At 47.8% G+C, this 22281-nt stretch overlaps 9 protein-coding genes across 9 annotated transcripts; 4 read left to right on the top strand and 5 right to left on the bottom strand.

The window, feature by feature from the left end:
• Positions 1 to 5184: 5184 nt before the first annotated feature.
• On the top strand, positions 5185 to 5946 carry MAA_11649 (uncharacterized protein; the record flags this gene model as incomplete). The annotated part of the gene is made up of 4 exons (XM_011412564.1): positions 5185 to 5399; positions 5464 to 5562; positions 5613 to 5716; positions 5801 to 5946. The coding sequence occupies 4 exons, from the start codon at positions 5185 to 5187 to the stop codon at positions 5944 to 5946; spliced, it is 564 nt and encodes a 187-aa protein (XP_011410866.1).
• A 745-nt stretch (positions 5947 to 6691) lies between these two features.
• Positions 6692 to 8420, top strand: MAA_00107 (Cytochrome P450 CYP611B1; the record flags this gene model as incomplete). Its single annotated transcript, XM_007818105.1, has 3 exons — positions 6692 to 6885; positions 6956 to 7417; positions 7481 to 8420. The coding sequence occupies 3 exons, from the start codon at positions 6692 to 6694 to the stop codon at positions 8418 to 8420; spliced, it is 1596 nt and encodes a 531-aa protein (XP_007816296.1).
• A 378-nt stretch (positions 8421 to 8798) lies between these two features.
• Positions 8799 to 10166, top strand: MAA_00106 (F-box domain protein; the record flags this gene model as incomplete). The annotated part of the gene is made up of 1 exon (XM_007818104.1): positions 8799 to 10166. One exon carries the CDS (start codon positions 8799 to 8801, stop codon positions 10164 to 10166), a length of 1368 nt encoding a protein of 455 aa, XP_007816295.1.
• Positions 10167 to 11460: 1294 nt separating this feature from the next.
• On the bottom strand, positions 11461 to 12230 carry MAA_00105 (polyketide synthase; the record flags this gene model as incomplete). The annotated part of the gene is made up of 2 exons (XM_007818103.1): positions 11461 to 11639; positions 11690 to 12230. 2 exons carry the CDS (start codon positions 12228 to 12230, stop codon positions 11461 to 11463), a joined length of 720 nt encoding a protein of 239 aa, XP_007816294.1.
• Positions 12231 to 12720: 490 nt separating this feature from the next.
• On the bottom strand, positions 12721 to 13644 carry MAA_00104 (f420-dependent NADP reductase; the record flags this gene model as incomplete). Its single annotated transcript, XM_007818102.1, has 1 exon — positions 12721 to 13644. One exon carries the CDS (start codon positions 13642 to 13644, stop codon positions 12721 to 12723), a length of 924 nt encoding a protein of 307 aa, XP_007816293.1.
• Positions 13645 to 14735: 1091 nt separating this feature from the next.
• Positions 14736 to 15650, top strand: MAA_00103 (f420-dependent NADP reductase; the record flags this gene model as incomplete). The annotated part of the gene is made up of 1 exon (XM_007818101.1): positions 14736 to 15650. The coding sequence occupies one exon, from the start codon at positions 14736 to 14738 to the stop codon at positions 15648 to 15650; it is 915 nt and encodes a 304-aa protein (XP_007816292.1).
• Positions 15651 to 15851: 201 nt separating this feature from the next.
• Positions 15852 to 17124, bottom strand: MAA_00102 (LysM domain protein; the record flags this gene model as incomplete). Its single annotated transcript, XM_007818100.1, has 2 exons — positions 15852 to 16835; positions 16897 to 17124. The coding sequence occupies 2 exons, from the start codon at positions 17122 to 17124 to the stop codon at positions 15852 to 15854; spliced, it is 1212 nt and encodes a 403-aa protein (XP_007816291.1).
• A 1281-nt stretch (positions 17125 to 18405) lies between these two features.
• On the bottom strand, positions 18406 to 19221 carry MAA_00101 (Carbohydrate-binding WSC; the record flags this gene model as incomplete). The annotated part of the gene is made up of 1 exon (XM_007818099.1): positions 18406 to 19221. One exon carries the CDS (start codon positions 19219 to 19221, stop codon positions 18406 to 18408), a length of 816 nt encoding a protein of 271 aa, XP_007816290.1.
• Positions 19222 to 20693: 1472 nt separating this feature from the next.
• MAA_00100 (uncharacterized protein) lies at positions 20694 to 21548 on the bottom strand (the record flags this gene model as incomplete). Its single annotated transcript, XM_007818098.2, has 1 exon — positions 20694 to 21548. The coding sequence occupies one exon, from the start codon at positions 21546 to 21548 to the stop codon at positions 20694 to 20696; it is 855 nt and encodes a 284-aa protein (XP_007816289.2).
• Between the last annotated feature and the right edge of the window lie 733 nt (positions 21549 to 22281).

Genomic DNA, 22281 nt, shown 5'->3' with positions numbered 1-22281 from the left:
GATTTTTGTATTCAGGATAAGTCATGTCGCATTAAGTTATCCTTATTACCTATATAATTTTTTATGCTGAATACCCCCTATTCCCGTTGTCGCTGGTATATCGAGTCATGTAGATTATATATTCGAGTCATACTTATTAAGCCAAGTTATATACCCTACTTACCGCATTAACTTAATATAATTGCATAGCCTTAATACTAGTTTTATGGGCCTTCTCGGGGAATAAATTGCATTATTTCTTGCCAACATACGTAAGCTGCCAAGGTCGTCCCCCTATTTTGACCAATGTTTTGCAGATTCCCACGAAGAATGAATACGACCTATCATTATGACCCATGGCGGTGAAACGTTACAGCGGAATACACGTAAAAGGAGTGCGTGAATTTTGTAAGCTAGAGATACCAGCAAGGCTCGCTGTTCATAGAAGACGCAGGCTAGACCTTGCACGTGATGCTATTTCACGTTGAATACATGATACGTGTGCTATATAGCACCCTAATGTATATACGCGCATATAACGCCATAGCACGTCAAGTACAATATCACTTCAATGTTGTTAAAACAATTATATCATCGCTAAGTTGTTGTTCCCTTTCTTTGAACCCTAAAAATCAGTCTCTATTGCTACGCGAGCGGTAAAGTTATAAAAGACCTCAATTCCACAGTATTCTTCACGCACTTCTATCATAGCATCCTTTTTGTCAGGATAACATCGTAAACAGGCCAAGGCTACATTTTCCGCATCGGGGTCATAGTCCCATTTCCCTTGCTTAAAGACAGGTTAAATGGGTTGAAAGTTAGTCAGGAAGTTAGGTCTCTGCCATGGCTGGGAGCGGTACTCGGTCCAGGACGACCTCATGCGCCCGACTTGTTGGTCTGTAAGGTTTGCAAGAAATCACTTCATGCGAGGCCAATATAAGTCTTCAAGACTTCGAAATTTGCTGTCGGCTCCGAGTTTGAGAGTGTGTGGGCAAACCTACTCCAGGGTTGTGGCCAAGCACTGGGCTGACTATGGCTCCAAGTGCAGCGGTAGAAAGCATAGACAATTCCGAGACATTTCCTCCGGTCACTCTGCGACACTGTGTCACCCAGCTTAAGGACCTTTTATATGTGCGGCAACGCGATAGCCATGGCCCATGATAGATCCGTGTAGCCATGCCGTGAAGCCAATAAGGTGTAAAAATAATAATAACCAGCTAAAAGTATTTATATATACAATTTAAGTAACTTATTTTGGCTGAATTATTGCCGTTTCTATAATAGGCGTTAGAGTTTCCTTTCCATGGCATCTAAGGTGTAGGAGTTGGATGTAGCTTGCCAGAGGTTTGCGACGAACAAAGACGAGACAGTTCGCGATTTGGGCGTTTGAGAGCGCGGCAAGTACGACATACCCTCCTATATAAATCAATCTAGCAACCTGTCCGTCGTGGCTCCGGAAAATGCAAAATGCACCAGACTGTAGTCCGGTTGGACTGGAATGAGCCGGTTCCCCTTCTACGACCAGACGCTCAAAAGAAGGGCGACCCGACCAAGAATAATATCAGTGTCTGCATCTCCGCATGCAGAGCGACTGCGCAGTTCTATTAAAAGGAGGAAAGGTGGTCTCGATAAGGCTGTTTACTTTTAAACAAGCTTGTAGTTAAAAGGATTGTTTTTTTCGGCCGTCCGAAGTAGCAATCTTGGATTAACACGGTGTCCCGACGACGCATCATTTGCCAAAGCGATGGGTTGCAATTCCTCGCAGCTTAATTTTCCACTTAAAACCAGCCAGTTGATCTGTTTATGCAATTTGAACAGGCGGCAGCACCACAAGGCTCGAAGACAGTCCGCCCAACAAGAAGTTTTCAGGCAGGCAGTAAGAATGCTACGCAGTGTTATGCAATGGCCGCTGCCGCCTGGTCCACACACCCAAAATTCATATGACCTGTCGTTCTGGTCGTATTGCATGTCGACATGATAAAACGTGACTAGGACTACTTATGCTTCGCTTGCCGTACGTACACGAGATAGTAGTCTCAGCTGACGCTACCTGATTGTTAGGGCAAAATGGTGAGCCATGACAGAAATCGATCAATCAGAAACGACGAGTAATTTTGCGTGTTCAATGTTGCTCCGTGAGGACTTGGGCATGAACTAATCACGGCTGCGAACCCCATAATTCGCACAACCCAAGAGACGGGCAGATGACGAATCACCCTGTGAGGAAAAATTACATCAAGATCCCAGGCCCAGGTACTGTAACCGCGCTTGAAATACCGAGGATGAAAAGACCAACAAACAGCCCGAGACAGCTCTGTGCCAATTGTTCTGTGCTGCATGACAGGTCCCTGTGGCCGAGGACATCCAACGCGAAGGGAAGAGGCAGAAGCTAAACCAGGGAAAGATGGCTGCTCGTACGGCCTTGGTGTATGTACTATTTTAGTTGCTCAAAATGCTGCAGGTACCAGTATGATGCAAGAAGGGTGAGTCTGCTAGCTATATTTGCTGCAAAAGGCTTTCCTAATATTTATAGATACCTGTACGAAAATGAGGGGATCCTCAGCCACTACCACGATTATTTTGAAAGTTCCAAGCTGAGAGTAAGTCGACAATCAAAACAGAATTACCAATGGTCCAAATATCAAGGAGCCGAGTGACTTCTATTTGCGACCTATAGTTGGGTGCTCCCAGCCCAAACCCATGCTATTAGAGTTATATATATCTATACCACCTTCAATACAAGCCTTCCTATTGGCTTATATGCTAAATTACGCAAATATTTAGGCAAATATATAGACTGTCGGGAGTAGCATAATATGATATGGAATAATTCTCAGACCCCTTTCCTGGTTCTTAGTAAGAGGCCAAAAGAAGTAAACCCGAGATATATTAGTGCAGTGACGCGAAATTGATCAGAGGAGGCGGACATGTAGCAGTGTGATTATTATTTGCATGCCGGGGGCTGGAAGCTATAGACCTCGCGGAGGCAGACCTTGAAGTTTTTTAGGGCTGTACCATTAATGGCTTCTAATGGTTTGCGATGCTAGTATCAAAATTCCTATAGAGCTACACATGAGTTGACAACATCGTTCAAGCCAACGTGAATTCGCCTTCATCACCTGTGACAAGGGCTATTATTATAGGGCTTAGAACAATGTTCGATATTCAGCTAGTAATTCGCTTTAATATTAAAGGTCCTTAGTTTTTCTTAAGGCCTTAAAGGGCAGATAACCCTTATTTATATTAAGAGGCGGATAAAGGGCTGTCCTAGGTGCCTAAGGCTTCTGTTAGGTCTTAAGCCCTTGTGTAACTATCATCATGTTTAAGGTACGGCCCGTGCCTTCACGGCAACGTGACATCCGTGTAACATCACCATATTCGTTGTCCTTGGGCATTCCTCGACTTAGAAGAGAACTTATGACGCCTTTTGTTCCATGTCCGTGCATGGCTCTCCTTTCGACTACATTGTGAACGATCTACGTGAATGACTGGCCAGAGTGCGCCTTTTGTGTGTTCAAGTAGCCCAAACTGCACCCTCATTTAATTCAAGAACATATTGCTTACCCCCGTAACATGGCCGACACCTGTAGCATCGCACCGCTTTGGAAACAGCTTCGTTCTCAATGGAGGTATTCTAGCTAACTGAGAGAGAATGGTATTTAGTTCCAAAAAGACAGAGAAGCACTGGCAAACGCGATTACCAACCTCAACTGTATTAAGAGTGCAGTGGACGTCTTTACCCTGCTTGGATCAAACCTAGACAGATCTTCGTGATGATGTCGACGATCAAGAACTGTGCTGTCTGGCCAATATCGCACAGCCCCTGACCATCACTAGCCAAGCGCTACCGCATCAAATGTAGCCAGTGCAGCGGCGGCTGTTTCTTACGTGAAACAAGGCTATCCTTACTCGGTGCTGCGCCCATGATCCCCACGCCCTTCGAAGTTCCGAGGTGCAAATATAGCGTCGCCTGTCGCTGAGAAGGTGGCTTTCATCAGCTACATATATGTGGGTGCCATTGATACTAAAATAAACGTCAATACAACTATAGTTAGGACACCGCCGCTTTTTTCCTCAGAGTCGCTATTCAAAGGGCGTTGGGTTACATTAGCCTCGCCCCGTGCTGCGGAAAACTGCCCACCTGTAATACCGCCCCCAGCTACCAGGCATGTAAGCGGTATGAAGGCAACAATGCTGGTGCCGCAAGCTACAGGATGTCATTCGAAGTAAAGATACTCACTAGATACATAAGTATGTTGCAGTTGGCTGTCTCACTGGATTCACGCCGTCATCTTACTAGGGACGTGACGATTAGTAACAGCCGCGGCTCTCCCGCCAACAACAGTTTTATCACAAATGCTCCAACGTCTATTGTCTTTAGCCTTTTTATCCTTTCCATCCATTAAAACGTACTGTTGTCCGTCATCGTCGCCGTGGCAGAACCAATGGACACTGATATGCTGCCTCTCGATCTGCAATATCCCATTGAAACGCCACCTCCAGGGATAGCGCCCAACTTCGTCAATCCCGACTCCAATGCCTACCAAGTTTACATCACTGCAGGAGTATGCATCCCATTGATGCTAATCTTTGCGTTTACTAGATTTGTTTCGATAGGATACGCTCACAGGAAGGTTACCATGGCCGACGAAAATCAGTTTACTTGAATTCTTCTTCCGATCAGCGCCTCGTTCTTCTGCGACAACTAATCAGAAGGTTTCAAGTCGTCTTTATTACGGGATTGGTTCGTTTATCGCATTCGTACTTGCCCACTATGATTGCTGACTCGGTCCAGATGCTCTGCCTCGCCTTTACCATTATAACCATAAGTTGTATGACCAACTTTTTTGTCAGGTCAACGATTGCGTAATGCCTCTAATTGCTTTATAGGCGTTTCCGGAAGTGTATTTGGGGAAGAAGCATGGAACGTTCTTCTAAGCTCCTTTACAAAACCACAGCTCGTCGTAAGCCTTTGTTCACAAGTTGATTGAATCTCTCTGCGACAACGCGAATGGCTCACCACCAACCAAGCTTTGTCTCCTCGTTGAAATACTCCGCCCGCTAGCTCTTTGCTTTGTCAAAATCTCCGTCTTTATTCTTTACCTTCAGCTTTTCAGCGTTCTACAATGGATGCGTATCGTCTCTATCACCGGTATTGTCGTCATCTCGCTTTGGCACCTGTCCACATGCATTGCCTTTGCCGTCATGTGCTCACCTACGGGCTCTTCACACCTCGATTTTCTTGCCGCCTTCTTCTCATCCAAGTGTTCGCGGACACGGAGCCTTGTTGTCATCCAGGGTATCGGCAATGTTGTAACCGACGTATTTCTGCTTGTCCTCCCACTCCCGGTCGTCTGGACGCTGCGTATACCTCTGGGACGCAAGCTTGGGGTCTCATGCATGTTTTTAGTTGGCCTCTCGTAAGCCACATGACACACCGTTGTGCTGTTGGAGAGCGTTCAATGTTTGTCTAACAAGGCATAGCGCTTGTGCTTCCAGCGCCATGGGACTCTACTACCGAGCACTGTATTACGACGCTGGCCAAAACAACATCAGACTAGTTGTCACTGTATGGGCAACAGCGTATGTGCCCCTTCCAAAGTTCACCTAACATGTTATTTGAATACTAACAGGTTTGAATGCCAGCATAGCGGAAGTGGCAGCCGGCGTCATGATCTGTTGCATGCCACCCACGGCCGCACTGTTGAAATGCTTGAAACAGTCGATAAACTCGTCGGTAGGCAAGTCGGCAGTGCTACTTCCTGTCTCTCTCCAACCCAGAATTCCTGTCTCCGGAAATGCTCCTCATTTATGTGACAAGATGAGCATTCACAATCCTATCACCTGCCCCCCAGCGCTCGCAAGCGATACACGGCTTGGGTTGATACCGAAGTCGACACATTATCTCTGCGGGAGATGAACCTGAGCAACGGCAGCGTCCGAAAGAAAACCAAGGTCAAGATGTAACACTAGCTGTGGTAAACTTGGCGACGGGAAACAAGATATTTTTATATTTCGCATGGCCGAATACACGACATAGAAGTGATGGTTGGTGTGGGAGCGACAAACGAGTGGCACAATGTAAGGTACCTAACAAGCTTGGAACAACCCGAGTTTAATGTATTACTCCGTCTTTCGTTTGAATATACTTACTCGCTGTGTTACCATCGATGCAGACGCAGCATTTTCGTTTCCAAATACACAAAGTCGATGGTCGGCAATCCGAGGCTCTAGTCGTCGCCTCGCCTGACTCCGCAAACGGTCAATGTCGTCTTGGGGTGGTTATGCAGCAACGCAGTGCAATTTGACGTCAAGTATCACAAAACCTTTGCCTCGTCACAAGGCAGCACAGCCGAGCAGCAGTCCCCCCTCGCAAGCAGCGACTCAACCTGACACGTTATAATGACGCAGCCTCGTCAAGACGGATGGAACGATCGGCTGCACTTGGCCCCCTTTCTCCTCATCTCTGCCCCCAACCCAACTTCCCTCTGTCGTGGAACAGTATCAACGTTTTGCAGCGCAGCATTTGCGTCTTAGAGACACCAGGCGCTTACGCCTTCGAGGTCAGATTGAAAACCGGCTGGCTTTAGCACACCAAACCACGTCATTCACACGGACCAACGCATTTTCCCAACCCTTCGAATTTTGGTCTCATGTTTCCGCTCTCTGCGGGCCCCTCGCGAAGCCCGTCATCCGCGCACACATCGACCTCATGTCCTTCGCTGTTGTTGATCCGGCAACTCTGCTTCTCTTGACCACTGTTGTCACTCTGGCCTGCTTCTCTATTCTCAACATGTTCAGCAGCCATGATCCTCGCGAGCCGCCGCTGGCGCCTCAGCGGATTCCCTTGATTGGCCACATGGTTGGACTTGCACGCAGTAAGTTTAATTACTATGTTCAAATCGGGTAATTTATCCCTCACGATATCCTCTAGCATGCATTGGAGACTTGGGGAAATATTCTTACTTTGCATCAGTCAGCAGATGGATTCTCCCATCTATACATTGACCCTCCCGGGCCAGAAGATGTACGTGGTTACCCAGCCTGAACTCATTCAGAAGGTGCAGAAACAGTATAAAACGCTGGCATTCCCGCCCATCGAGGCCAAGTTTGCATCCACTGTGTGCGGAGCCAGCCTCGAAGCCCAGGCCATCTTGGCCAAGAACGTCAATGGCGACGAGGGCGACTTTGGTCTCTCCATGGATTCTTACGCAGCCATGAGAGCTGCCTTGAAGCCCGGCTCGTTGCTCGACGATATGAACCGCGTCATGGTTCAGGAAATTTCAAAATCGCTGGATTTACTGCAGCCGCCCGAGGGGGAATCCCGGCGGATTGGTATGAACGCCTGGCTCAAGGATACCATTACCACGGCTACGACTAGATCTGTGTATGGTCCCATGAACCCGTACGACGACAAGGCCGTTGCCGATGCTTTCTGGTGAGTAGACTTGATTCGGGCCAATAGTCACCCTTGTCCGATTGACATTTATCTACGCTGTAGGGAATTTGAGAGCGGACTCATGTCCATACTTGTTGGCGTCCTTCCTTCCATTACTGCACGAAAGCCAATCGCGGCTCGAACCAAGGTCGCCAAGGCCTTCGAAGCATACTACAAGGCTGGGGGAGTTCAAAAGGCCTCGGCTCTTGCGCAGAAACGCTATCAGGCCGAGGTCAATAATAAAGTTCCACTGGAAGATATTGCCCGTTACGAGGTGGGAGGCTCAATTGCCGTCTTGGTCAACACAGCACCAGCAGCTTTCTGGACTCTCCTTCTGTTGCACTCCCATCCAGGTCTCCTCAGCGATATCCGGGAGGAGATTGACGCCTGCACCGAAACAACAATCGAGAACGGTCGCACCGTCAAAACTGTGGATATTACCAAGCTCAAGGAGAGTTGCCCCTTGCTGTTGTCCTCGTACCAAGAAGTGCTTCGCTACAGCTCAATGGGAACCTCGGTACGCGAGGTCATGGAAGACACATATCTCGACAACTGGTTGCTGAAGAAAGGCGCCATGTTGCAGATGCCCAGCCGCATCATCCACCAGGATGCCCGACTCTGGGGGCCCCATGTTTCCGACTTCAACCCACGCCGGTTCCTTTCCGAAGAGAGACAAAACCGTCCGCGCGACGTCTGCTTCCGCGCGTTTGGCGGCGGCAAGACCCTCTGTCCCGGCCGACACTTTGCGACGAATGAGGTGCTGGCCACCGTGGCAACCCTTATCGCAAGACTGGACGTGAAGCCCGTAGGTGGAGAATGGAAGCATCCCACGACGGCAAACACCAATGTTGCTGCCGTGGTCATGGAGCCAGATGATGATATCGAGGTAGAAGTCAAAACCCGTGAGGGCTTTGCGCATGTCAAATGGGTCATTACTCTTGAAAAATCTGAAAAGATTTTTGCCATTGTAACAGAGGATACTATCAAGACAGAAGACACGTAGCTTCTTCTCAATTGTCGGGGGGACAAGAGCGGCAAAGCCTGGCCGTGTTGTCGGCGGGAGTCGCCGTGGCGACGAGTAATAACCGCGGTATAGCAAGGAATGAATCGATATATGTAGCCTGGCAGCAAAACTTGGCCAGACATCTGTCCCGCAACACACGAGTTCCATCAATGTCCCCCATTGAGTTGACCCAACATAAATACTACCGTCCCCACACGGGCGGCCCCCGACGCGCGCTGCTCTTCTCAGTCCTCTCCCTTTTTCACCATGGTTTGGTTCAATGTCAACTGTTTCGCCTAGTTCCATTTACGAACTCGCAGCTTATAACCAGACGCTTTCACCTGGCCTTGTTGTCCCTGTTGGAGAGGAGTTGCAAACATGTCACCAAGTTTACAGACCTGCCCGCTCCCGGTTATTGAACACATCGTTGAGCTGCTAGACTTGGCTGACATTCGCAATCTACGACTTAGCTGCGCAACTCTGGCTACGAAAGCCTGTGGCAGGTTTTTTGAGTCCTTGTATGTCGATCTAACAACGGATTCTCTCCTCGCCTTTGCGGAAGCAACGCGGACAGAAAGTCCCTTGTCCAAGGTGAACACATTGCATCTGGTCGGTACCATTCGTGAGCTTGACGATAGCACGGTTCACTCGTGGGAAAGAAAATTCAGCTGCAGTGCTCAAACCGAAGACCAAGTTCAGCTGCTCAGTCAAGCATTCGATAGACTCGGGAAATACAACAAAGACGGCATTCTGCCGTCGCTTTCACTACGAGTCTCAATTCTAAGGACAAACAACAAAAGGGACCTGCCGCGCAGTACTGTCCGAGGATATACGGTAGAGAGCTTATGGCAATGTACTGTCAATACCTTCAATATGGCTATGCGAGCATTGACTGCAAGCAAATTACGAGTTGCGAAACTGAACATTTTCAATGGTCGGGACATGCAGAACTGCAGTCTGTCTTGCGATCAATTAAACATGTTCGACTGGACAGAGGCCGGCGTCCTTGACTCATTGTCGCCTGTTACGACACTGTCAATTAGTCTCATGGATAGAGTATTTGCGTTGAATGAAGATGAAGAGATAGATGAAGATTTCGGCGATATTGGTTCGGAAGACGAAGCCGACTGGCAACCAACACGGAGGGACGAAGAGATCATGACAGCGTCTCACCAAGAGAGCAATTTCAGCGGCCTGGCCAATTTGATTGCTATTTGTCCCCATCTAGATGACTTTGAGCTACATTATCTATCCATTATGTGGCCAAAGAGGCGCCTATTTAATAACTTCCCACGTCAAGACATACTTCGGCATGTGGCTGAGCTGGATAATCCGCCCATGTTGAAGCGATGCAGAATACGGGGAGTTAGTGTAAGAGAGGCAGACATGCTGAACTTGATTGATCGCACAAAGGTAGCCGAGATATTTATCGAGGTAATACGTATGGAAGAGGGAACTCTTCGACCTGTCATTGATTACTGCATTAGTAAGTTGGCGGCTGTTACCAAGCTTCACATTGACACCGTGCTTGAGAAGAGCGGCCAAGGGTATACTGGATTAGTTCACTTCCTTGACGAGGGAGAGTCTAGAAAATATGGGGGCAAGTTCGAGGTCGGGACGGAAATCCTGAATCGTGAAGGCGATAACAGGACAAAGCCTGTCAAATACTACGTCCGCCGCCCAGTTGCAGAGGGGAACCCTGCTGTATGTCACTGGATTGCGCTTCGGCGACAAGAGTATGGATAATCACATGTTATTTTGAACAAACATATATCAGCAGGGTTAAAAAGCAATATCGCAGATTTAATTTTGCTATTGGATGTGCAGATAGCCAACTGCACACAAGCCTACTCCGCATTTTGTCCCAAAAGACTGCCGTGTTGCTACATCTCTGGTAGAAAAGACGCCTATCCGGTTTACCCTTGCCGTCACTGTCTTTGTTATACTCGAATAGCGCGGTGCCACGCCATCCTTTATACCTGCGGTCGTCAAGACGGTAATCGTAGTTGTAGGTGCTGATAGATATGCCAGGTATAAGTCTTCGCAGTGTATTTACCCTAGCAAGCCCAAGTAATAGGGTATTAGATGTTATCTGCTTTGCCAAGCCAAGGCCATCCCAACCCTAACCCCCACCTCGCCACCTAACAAACCGCCCAATACAACAAAGCCAGCGTGTGTCTGGTCTGGTAAGATTTCCTTTGCCCTCTAGTGCCGTGCCTAGGCTGCTAAACTCAAAACACTAGATTTATTCGAGCGCTGGCGGCGCTGAATAGTGTGTGGGCGACCCTGGATGATGATGATGATGATGATGAGGCATTGGAGGTTCTGGATAATGCAGCAAAGGCCCTGGCTCGTAAGGTGGTGGTGGCAGTTCTGTGCCTCGTAACGGCGTTGTTTCTGTGAGCGGCGCGACGTGTGATGCCACCGGTGACTCGTTCTGTCTCGCTACTAGAAAACCGATAAAAAGCATCACCACCATCAACCAAAAGAGAGCAACTGGTTCCCATGGTGGGTTTGGAGGATCTATCAGGGGCGGCCGCCAGCCCGGATCTGGCCCATCACTGTTTGAGTATAGTGGTTCTGCAGTAACTGCTAAAGGCATTGTCAATATCTGTCAATGTTAGGTGAAAATAATGTTGAAGGGAAGAAAAAAAGCGGTCGAGCAACTAAGAACCCAAACATGGTAATAGACAAGCCGGCTTTTGTGGCCCCCACAATACTCTAAGACATGCATAATCCTGTATGTAGGCACAACCGAATACGTGGATATATTTACACGTCTGTTCACAACGCCTGGCGCCGTATGCAATTTAGAACACAAGCTGTTCAGGGATCCATCCGCGGAGAAAACAGGCCCTGGCAATTTCTGAGGATTGGTTAACACTTGACAGGTATATCCACCTGGTAATGTAGCATCGCATCCTCCCCCGTTTTCGTCAAGCTGCAGATACACTTACGTGCTTGTATTCCCACCTGCAATCCTACACACCTGCTGGGGATCCCGCCCACAAAATGTATCAAAACGTTTTTTATTCTGATCCTACACACCAGTCTCAAGGGCGTCATACGGGGGACAAAGACTTGATTGGACTCTGTCTTCATCCGAAAGAGCGAGGGCGTTGTCTCCCGCACCGGTGCTAACGGGAACTGCATGCAGCTCGAAAGCCCCCTGGCGCTCGTCGAGCACCACGGCCGTGGATTTGGGCCCAAGTCGGGCTCCTGGGTCAATCGCAGTTTGTTGGTCTTAGATGGGTCAAAGAAGACGAGACGGAGAAGCATCTTGGCCAGCATGGACGGGTCAATAGACGAAGGGTTGTCGGTGTCGAGGAATTGAAGCCTGCGACCCAAACGCTCAGCCCGCAACGTGCTCGATAGTCCAAAAATGATGTTGACATCGGGATCCAAGCCTTCCTTGGCTCCCGAGGTCACCCATAGAACCACTTCTGCTGTCTCCATGACGTTCTGCAATCCCCTGAATCTCCCCGGGTGCATGTCGCGGAACACGGGGTTATCCAGATCCCCAAGGCAGAGCACAGTTGCTCCTTTGCATAGTTGGATGTCGTCGACATTGAGCATCTTGGAGGCGAGTTTGCTGCCGTGCTGACTGAACACGGTGCGGGCGTTTTCGAAGAAGCCGGTAGATATGTCCGTATATGTGTAGGACGCGTATCGGTTCCCCAGCGCCTCTAGGACTGCATCTGCATTGCCGCCAGAACCAGCTCCCACCTCGACGATCAGTGTTCGCGGATGTTGGTGCGCAAGTTGTTTTATCATAACAGCAAGGGCAACGTTGCCATGAGGCAGAAGCATAAGGATTACTGTTGCCACTTACTACTCTTATAGCAAGAAGTTTATCGACGTGTGTTATCCGATAAAAAATATATAGGCTTAACGTCCAAAACGGAATATCTATAGATACGGCGCTTAACCGAGCAGTTATCAAAAAACATATAGCCTACTTGAGTCCGCGCAAATTTAAGACGGCGGTTGTACGTTAAATGGCCTACGTTACAATTGCCTACCATGTAGTAGAACTTGCACATTCCTTGATATTCTGCAGCTAACATATGCCGATATTGAAGTATTTGGCTGTTTAACAACTGCTAACATAGTTTATATATATTCTTTGACATCTCAGCTTCTATAGTTGCCGCTGCCGAAAGGCAGTATAGTAGACAGCAGATAGTTAACAGGCATAGAACGACCCCCAAATTTAAGCATTGCGTTTATTGACAAGGACCGTTTCCTTCTTCTGTGAGGACAACATCTCCACTAAATCATGCCTGCTACCCTATCCGGATTAGATGATAGAGTCCGGATGCTTGTCCACCTCGTCCAGCAACTCCTGAACCGACCGGAACCGAACATCTTTGAAGTACGTTCCTCGCTGCTTGTGGACAATAGCCGGATCAAAACCACCATTGCTACTCAGAGTGATGATGCCGTACTCGGCTTCAATGCGTTCCTCCTGCGTCTTTGCCTCACGTACAGCATTAACAAGCTGGTTGAGGCTGATGTGTTTAGTCGTAAACTCGAGGGTTGCATATTTTGCTTGTACTTGCTGTGACATGCGTCCCAGAGTAGTTTTCTCGCCAGAGACATAAGTGTATCGCTCCCAGCTTCCCGCCGGAGCTTTCGTCAATGCAACAAGCGCCTTGCAGAGATCTCGTGCGGAGGTGACGTCGAGCAGCTCTTTACCAGTTCCAGGAATAACGATTCGCTTGCTTGACAAGTTGAATGGAGCCGAGTCACCGATATCCTTGATGTAGCGGTTCTTTACCGGCAGCACGTAATCGGCCAACCAACCACAGCATACCAATGTCCACTCCAAGACGTTTTGTTCGCGTAGTGCCTGGCGTACCGGCTCGTGATTGGCATACTCGAATCCTGGTTGGTCTGGATAATCTGCGGTGTCTGTTCCGTACTCGGCTGGGATGAAGCGTCGGCAAGTCGAAGTCTGACGGCAAGCTGCTATCAGGTTCATGTGGCTTTCCGTATAAGCCATGGTGTAGTCGAGAATCACTGAGATCAAGGCCACAGAACCATCCAGGGCACTCTTCAAGGAATCAACAGACTTGAAGTCTACTTCTTTCTGAGTGACTCCCGGAAGCTCAAAATGGCTTTTCTTTGTACGACAAAGGATGACCACGGCTTGACCTGCTCGGCGAAGCTCCTCCACGAGGTAACGGGCAAGATCGCCTGAGCCAGCAATGGCAATGCTCATGATGTTTGGCTGAAAAGTGTAGGCTTGTAAGACAAGAAAGGGAAGAACAGTGGACGCGGGCTGTATGAGGCTCTATTCTATGGATGGACGTATTGGGCTTTATATACTCCAGGAGCTACTTCCAGCAGGCGTAGAACCTGTTCGGTACGAATGCTTGTAATCCATGGATAAAGAGGTGCATTTACCTGCAGAGGCAACGGCAGGCCATTAGCTTTGGCCCGAGTATGCTGGATGCAGCAGAAGGAAGTGAAAGCCAGAATTACTAATCTGATATCCAATGTGTCATCCTCGAGCGGAGATCGGCTCCGCGGGTTTTTCGGGCCCCTTACTCCGCTCCGTTACAGAATCCACCAACCCGTCGACTAGCTTCCGGATTTGCGTGACAGATCCCAAGGGTCCGTTTTGGGATTGAAGTTCCGCCTCCGAACCCGCGGTCATTACCTCCAGTTATAGTGGTCTGTTTGCCTGGCTGCTCAAGGAGTGGCACTGCACAATAATGGATTTTTTGGAGTCATGGTGCGCAAGTTTTGTCTGCAATGGTTTTTTATCCTGCTTCACGTCTTGATCCATTCAGCTCAATCAATACGATCAAATATGTCGTTGAATAATGGACGGGTTTTAGACTTTAGCTGAACCGTCCAGCAGCTATCAAGCTTAGCCCCTATAGTCAAGCCTAACTTGCACTCAGAAATGCTCGGGCGCAATCTGTGGTCTACAGGAGTGGCGTCTGGTCCGCTGGGCAAGTCCCTATTCTTCGCTTGCTGGACTACTGAAGCGTGCAACAACACCAGTTCTGCACACTATTTCGGCCGTATAGGTACTATAAGTTTCATTCAGATCCAAGGGGCACCTTGGGAGAGGGCCCTCGACTTTGATTATAAATCCATTATTACTGAACTCCGCAAAACTGGATCATTGAACTCCGACGAGGATAGCATCGACGCGTCTAGAACTCGAACGATTGGAATCCCCGTCGATCAATCTTCGATCATAAATATCTTGCTACTTCATATTACTTTTACTCTGCTCTAAGCGAGACAGGAAATAGTAACATATTCGCACGGCGTAATTGTGCCACCCAGGTAACCACCATGAAAGTCGCTATTGTTGCCGTTGGCGATCTCGCTAGGTACTTTGTTGAAGAACTTCAAAAGCGCGGACATGAAGTGCTAGCTGTTTCGCGAAGTCGCAAGACGTATCTCGACGATCTTGAAATTTCCCAACATATCACCGACTACAGTGAAACGGATCTCACAGCCGCGCTGGCCGATTGCGACGCAGTTGTGTGTACGCTGAGAGTCGGAGTGCCTGACTATGTGGCAATCCACCTGGCCATCTTGCGGGCTTGTCAACATTCTGCCACATGCAAACGCTTAATTCCAGCCACATGGGCCGGCAACCTCGAGGATTTCCCTGACGAACCGTTAGGCGTGGCCGATGAGATTCGTCTTGTTCTCAGCGCACTTAGAAGTCAACAGGACGTGAGTTGGTCATCGATCAGTCCCGGCTGGTACGTCGACTACATCGTACCAGAGAAACAGCGTTTCATGAGCAGCCTAGGCGACATGTGGCCGCAGAATTACGACAGAAAAACTTTTACTATTTACGGCGATGGAACCCAACTAGTCAACTTTACTTCCGCCAGAGACACAGCTCGCGCTACTGTCCGACTTATCGAGCATAACAGGAAAGACTGGGAGGAGTTTACCTTTATTTCAGGCGCGCAAATGACTTGGATGGAGTTGGGCCGGTTCATTCAAAGCCGAGACCCAGAGTATGCATTTCAGAATAAGTCTCTCTCTCAGACTATCAAGCAATACATAGCACAGGAGAGCCTGGAAAGCTATGGAGCTGCCATTCTGGAGCTTTGGGGGCACGGCGCAGGTGTTCGATTTCCCTGGAGCAAGGTCGAGCGCCACCGCGCAAAGTTTTTCCCCGACTTGAAGTTCCGAAGCGTGCAAGAGCTAGCTGATGAAGCGGCATCGGAGCCCAATAAAGTAGTGTAGTAAACAAATTCTATTAAAAATAAGAAGCAAATTATGAAGTTTCCATGTCGGAGTTACGATGAAATTAGTAGCAATGTCGTTGATGAGTACTTAGTCAAGAGTAAATCAATCATTCCAGGCAACGGCACTTGTTATACTGCTGCCTGCAGGCAGCAGCATGTGTATTCAACGTTGGCAAAAGCCGCTGCGGCATTTACATGTCTAACAAAGAGATGTATCAGGCTCTGGGTCGTATGCGCAGGTCCCCTGGCTAACGCAATCATCTTCCTCCTTAGCGCACCGTAGAAATAACGACTTGAACTTCCATCCATCAGTCCAGACACCGCGACACTGGCCCCGTTTAGTATACCCATACCCAAACCACTTGCCAACGCAGTTTGGTTGCTCCCAGTAGCTAATCTGAACCTGGCCATCTGGGCAGTATCCCTCGGCCGCGATCTCAAGGGATCCAACAGAACATCCAGTATTTATACACATGCCACCCCTGACTGAAACGTCATTATAAACGTCGCCTGTGCAATCAATATGGTATCGTGTCTTAATACGGAATGCTGGAAGCGTGCCTATACAGGCATATGTATTGGCCCATAGACTGGTACATTGCTTGCCAGCCCCGGGATTCCAATTAATGAGGTCAGAGACTGAGATGCCGCTATTAGAGGCAATACTGCCACACGAGTCTCCCGATTTAAGGTAATAGAACTTATTACAGTCGGCAACCATGCCGGGCTGTATCGGCGTGGGTGTCTCTACGCCGTTTGTAGGCTCAGAGGGTGTGGGTGGGATATAACCAATAATGGAAACGCACGAGTAGGCATTGGCCCAGAGGCCGTAGCATTGATTGCCGGCTTTAGGGTTCCAGGCTAAGAAATCTTGCAGTGGAATGCCGTTCTTGGAAGCGACGTTCTCGCAGCTCTCGCCGTTGTTCACCCAGTAGAATTTATTACAGCTGTCGATTATGTCTGGCTGGGTTGGACTGGGAGTTTGAATGCCTGTTGGTTCATCATAAATATGCATCCAGCCAGAGGAATGGAGAGAGTTTTCCAACTTACCGTTAAATGGTTTCGTAGTTGTCGTGGGCTCGGTAGAAGTGGACGTAGTAGTGATAACAGGTTCACCACTAGCCTCCATACAGAAAGAACGAGACTCGAGGAAGTTGTCGCATGTAGAGGTTACCGAAGGATTCTAGCGCGTGTAATTGTTTCAGTGATCCAAGCCAGAGTCTAAAAATGCCATTACCACCCACCCATCGGACAAAGTCTTCTAAAGACACACTGAAAAGATCGAGGGCCTCTGTACATGGCATAGATCCATCATTTTCATACCAAAAGGTGCAGTACTGAGATGTATTCTCGTCGAATGGGAATCTTGGACTGCTTGCACGAGCTAGCAAGCCGGCTTGTTGGTCTGAGTCCCCTGCCAGTGCGTTGGAAAGGCCCGTCACGGCGAGTGCGGCGACTGCAAATATAAGCATATTGGAAGCAGCTCGCAACTACGCGACAAATTTGACGATGGTTTTGACATAGAGAGACGCTATAGAGTACATATTTAATAAACCTAAAGAATAGTAAGTAGAGCAATGATCTCGGCAAAACACAAAAAGCTGGTTCCACAATTAATGATATTTTACCGGCTTGCTGGGTTTTCTTTGAAGTGGCCGCGATCCTTCAGAAATCCTCATCTTACATAGTTGTGCAACAAAGCTAGTGACTTAGTGGGCGAGTCCATGGTTAGCTCTGTATCCGCATAATGCTTCTAGTAGTCATTAAAATGAACCAAGCGAGTTATAGCTGTATTCCTTACCATATATCATGGGGTTTCATTGCAGACGCGGCTTTCTAGTATTACTATATTAATTGCGTTAAATATGCCCACTACCGTTCAGGTTACATAGTACCGTGCCCGCTTGCTCTTATCCAGTAACTGGTCAACGCAAAAGACTTTTTTGAGTCCGGCCTGGATATTAATATTCCTTTTATTACGTCGAAGAGATCCACAAATCAGGCCATTTTCTGCCAAGGTACGGCCAAGATAGCTTCTCAATCGCGCGAATTATAGAAGACTAAGCACAGCTAACAATTTTTTATTAATAATAGAGAATTTGATAATAAAATAGAAAACAGGTAATAACAGGCCCCGATTGCCTACACAAGCGGGTAATACCTTCAATATTTTCTTCTTCTTTTTCTGGCCCCTCTGGAAGTGTGCTACCTTGCCAGCGGGAACCCCTTAGACACCTACAAGGCATAAACGCTAAGAGATTACTAGTAATTTGCATGCAAGTATCTTGTCTGGAGATTTATCTGTCACTATTCTAAATGCGTGGGGACGTATAGCAACGTGGTCCTTTCAAAGGTTTATTAGGGGGAATAATAACGGTCTCGATTCTGACTTTTGTTGAAAGAAATATCTTATATTCTAGCTGCTAGGATAATTCCTTGTAGGCATTTACATTCTTGCCCTCTGGCTTAGTTGGAGCTTGCCCTAATTACTTAATACTAGAAGCAGAAAGCGGCAAAAGATTTATTACTTCTACAGGATGTATAAAAATATGCTATTACGAAGGGTTTCTATAAAAATTATACTTTTCTCTCTCCGAGTTAACGTAGATAACATTATTCTTTGAATTCATAGTCTAATATAAAGCTGATATCATTTCTTGTTCCTAAATAATTGCTCTTTTCTGTCTTGTCCACACGGACGACCTAGCCCTTAAATTAAGCGAAAATATTTCAACTCTAAAAAGTGAGGTATTCTAAAATATCCCAATATTTCTGCTGCCGCCAGAGGTGGATTGAGTCGTTCTAGGGGCCGGTGGCATTTCTTTGATCGTTGAGCTGGGCTCGGTAGTTTCGGCAACAAACTGTTCTGTGGGAGCTGGGCTGGACAGAGTCGGCTTGCGCATAGATTCCCACGGCTCTGGTATTTTGGCCTCAAAGATGTTAAATCGGTCTTTTCCACCGCAGATAGTTGTTTTATCGCCAGCACAAGGCCGGTTACACTCAGCTGCGTTCTTCGCATACTCGCCGCCAATGTAGCTGCTACACCAACATTCATTACCACTTTTCACAGCGGCAAAGTAAAAGCTTAAATGGTAGCAGATGTCTTGACACTTCGGGATGGTGAGAGTGTCGTCACCCCCTTCAGTAGTTATACGTTCCTCTAAGATAGATGGGATGCCCTGATTGTAGCAGCCAAGCTCTGTCCACTTTGTAGGCGAAGGGCCAAGGGTGCTTGTAGTTGAGGTTCTGGTGGTAATAGACTTTGTAGTGGAGGTAGAAGTCGTGGTGGAAGTACCATGTGTTCTTTCGTACTCATCTACCCTTTCCTGAGTTATAATACAGTAGGATTGGATCCTCCATGGTTTACAGTCAAGGTTGATTGAAGGGTTCCATTGTGTAAACATCTCAGCCGGAATACCAAATAGTTGTCTGACGTATTCGCAAGTAACATCTCCAGCGTTATCATACCATCCAGCGCAGCTTTTCACCGTTTCGGGGTCCCATCCCAGCTGAGGGAGCACGTCACCAGCGACTAAAGTCGCGAACTTGAGAACCAAGGCAGGCCTCATGGCGTAAATTCAGATTGCGGGCGGAGAAAACAATAATAATATCTCAAGTATGGAGCATCAATAGTAAAAATCCGTGGTAATAGAGGAGAGAAGATTTAAAGAGTTCAGTTTGTTGTTAGGTGGAAAATGTCAAAGGAAAGAAAAAACTATTGAACAACTAGCATAAACACGTGGGAAAGCCGGCTTTTTTGGCCCCTACACTACTCTGCGACGGCCTGTATAGTTCTGCAGAGATGACCGAATAAAAAATTTTTCTGTTCATCGCGCAATTTCCGTGAATGGAGCATAAGCAGTTCAGGGATCCATTTGCGGAGTAACCAGGCTCTTTTGGAGCAGGCAATTTTCGAGGACAGGTCAACAAGTAAGGCTTCTATACTGAAGCATCAAAGTTGAGCTCAGTTTCGCAAGTGGCGACATCTGCAGGACTCGTGTGACATGTCCTTGCTTGGAATTTTATAAATACCGGGCCTTGTTCCATGCAGCAGCCAATATTGAACACTCATCTCCACCCGGTAAAATCTCTTACTCTCCGTTTTCATCAGGCTGCAGATGCACTCTTGCGGCGAAGACCCTCTCCTCTTCTCAGCCCCACATGAAAGGCCTGTTTTTTGATGTTTCTTGTCGAAGCGAAAGCGACAATAATATCCGATTAGAGCATGGCTACCTTCCATCCATTCCCTCGCTTGCCGTATGAGATTCGAGCCACAATATGGGCATTAGCAGTTGAGCCCCGTATAGTCGATGTGCGAGCTATATCTGGTTCGAGGCTCCCAAGAGGATTCCTTTACTCCGCAGATCCAGAAGAAGAGGTGAAGGATCCATACGTGCCTGTACTCCCACCTGCAATGCTACATACCTGCCAGGAAGCCCGTCAACAAAACATTTATCAAAAGGTCTTTTATTCTGATTCTACTACACACCAGCGTCAAGGGCGTTATACGTGGATACATTACGACACAGATATGATTGATATTGGTCTCGGTTATCTTGAGACTATTTATCACATCAGCTTTGCTATTCGTCGACTTAGATTACATCGTGAGAACAGCGAGTTCTGGTTTTGGACAGAGTCCAAGGACCTAGAGAAATTCCCAAACGTCGCGGAATATCAGGTAGTTGTTGAGGATGGTTTGGAATCTTGGTGCGACGCGTGGGATGAATTTAGTTGGTCATGCGAAAAAAAAGCCCTCAAGTTTATTGATAAGAAAACGGGCCAAATAATGGATCCTGATCAAATTAACGACATGATGGAAGGTGCAAAACATTGAGATCCTGTTTATAGAGAAATACGTTGTAAAATAAAAAGGATATCTAAATTGAACTTAGCAATAATGGAACAATGAAACTAGAACCCGCGTACACTAGATGCAAATAGTGCTCTTTATCTGTTCTCGATATAGCAATGACTTTTCACTTCCCAGGGAGCAGATCTTCTTCCTCCTTCTCAAACTCCATTGCGCTTGGTCCAGTGCTTATTCGCTGTACGCTCTACATGACCGGGAGCGGTCTGCGACTTTTCGGTAACTCCTCCTTACCGCGAGATGCTGCCTAGCATCGCCGGTCGAATAGAACGACTTGGCAAAGTTTCCGAGTCTCGTCGTATAATCCTGAACTCCGGCCTTCTTGGCGGCGAGAGCAGTCTCTTTAAAATCAAGAGCCGTTAATCGTTTACCGGGTCGAATAGGGTCTTCGCCCAGATCCACGATCTGAAGCTCTATCTGGTTGCCGAAATATTTTCGTGCTTGTGGAATAAGGAAACGATTCTGGTCAGCTGTCCGTAAGACGGCGATGCGGTCGCGCGTGTTGTCAAAATCCTCAAACTTGTATTGGCTTGATTTCTTGGTGCTACCATAGTTGGCATATATGTTGTCGACCGTCTCGGCGAGTCGTCTGGTGTAGGAGTTGAAGTCTCCTCTTTCGCCCTTGATTACACGGTAAACCGGGATTTCGGGCACGTTTCCTTTGAACTGCTGGAAACAATATTTAGACGTTTCTTCAACATCCAAGCGTTTTGTTCCCCGCTTGTAGACCGCCCAGCCACTCACTGGGGCCCTCTTCTTTGATTTGAGAAGGTTGAGGAACTCGTCATAATTGCATCTGCCATTGGCAGCGGATCCCGCACAAGCCTGCCATTTGCCTGTGCAGGCTCTGTTTTTGTTATCCCAGCGAGTGCAACTGAATCCAATGCTGCGGTCTTTAGGATCGTTAAACTCGTCGAGGACGTATGCCTGGTAAGCTAAAACACGCTCCATGCATCCGTGTAGCCCTCCTGCCAAAACTCTCACCGCATGGCACAAGAGCGCAAACAAGAAGAAACAGCATTTCATGTTAGCCTGTTGAGCGAGCGAGAGACTAATGTTGGCAGATTCTGAAAAGTTCGCTGGAGTCTATGGCACAAGAAGACTTGTGGCGGCGCGAGTTTGGAAAGGGAGCCAGGTAAGTTATGGTTTACGGACGTCTTACCGTTTTCACTTTGATTTACTCGAAATCATCATTCCTGTAATCCACCTTATAGACTATAGCTTTCACGCGGAGGCTATAGTTTCGCTGTGCACACGCCGCGGCTCGCTTAGATCAGGTCAAGAGCTTGCGGGGAACACCCCGTGACAATCCTTTGTCTCGCGGATGGGACCCTTGCAGATTAAACTGCATTGGCTATAGAGGGAGTGGTGAGATATTAACTCCTTTGTACAGGGGTCTCGCATCCGGCTTGGCAGCCATATGCAAGAAAAAGAGAAAAAGATAATAATTGTGCGGCGTAGGCATATTAATGGCCTGTCATTGTGTTTTGTTCGTGCTCCTTCATCGTAATAGTAGCAGAGGGCGGCAAAAAGAGCACTGGATACTAGATTGACCTGAAAAGTATGTCCCCGGCCTTTTTTTCCCGCCTCGGCTTACCCCTTTCTTCTTGTTCTTTTCTTTTGTTCGCATGATTTTTTCCCCTTTTTCCTGTTTCATCTCCCGATAGAGCGTTAGTTGCAAGGGTCTGACTGATGCCGGTTAAATGTGACAGCCGAATTGGCCACGTTCTTTACCCCGGGCCAGGGTGGCGATCAACTC

This window comes from Metarhizium robertsii (assembly GCF_000187425.2).
Source record: "Metarhizium robertsii ARSEF 23 chromosome Unknown MAA_Scf_12, whole genome shotgun sequence".
Classification (NCBI taxonomy): Eukaryota; Fungi; Ascomycota; class Sordariomycetes; order Hypocreales; family Clavicipitaceae; genus Metarhizium; species Metarhizium robertsii.
The sequence above is the reverse complement of the archived record's forward strand: the minus strand, read 5'-3'. Positions and strand labels throughout refer to the sequence as shown.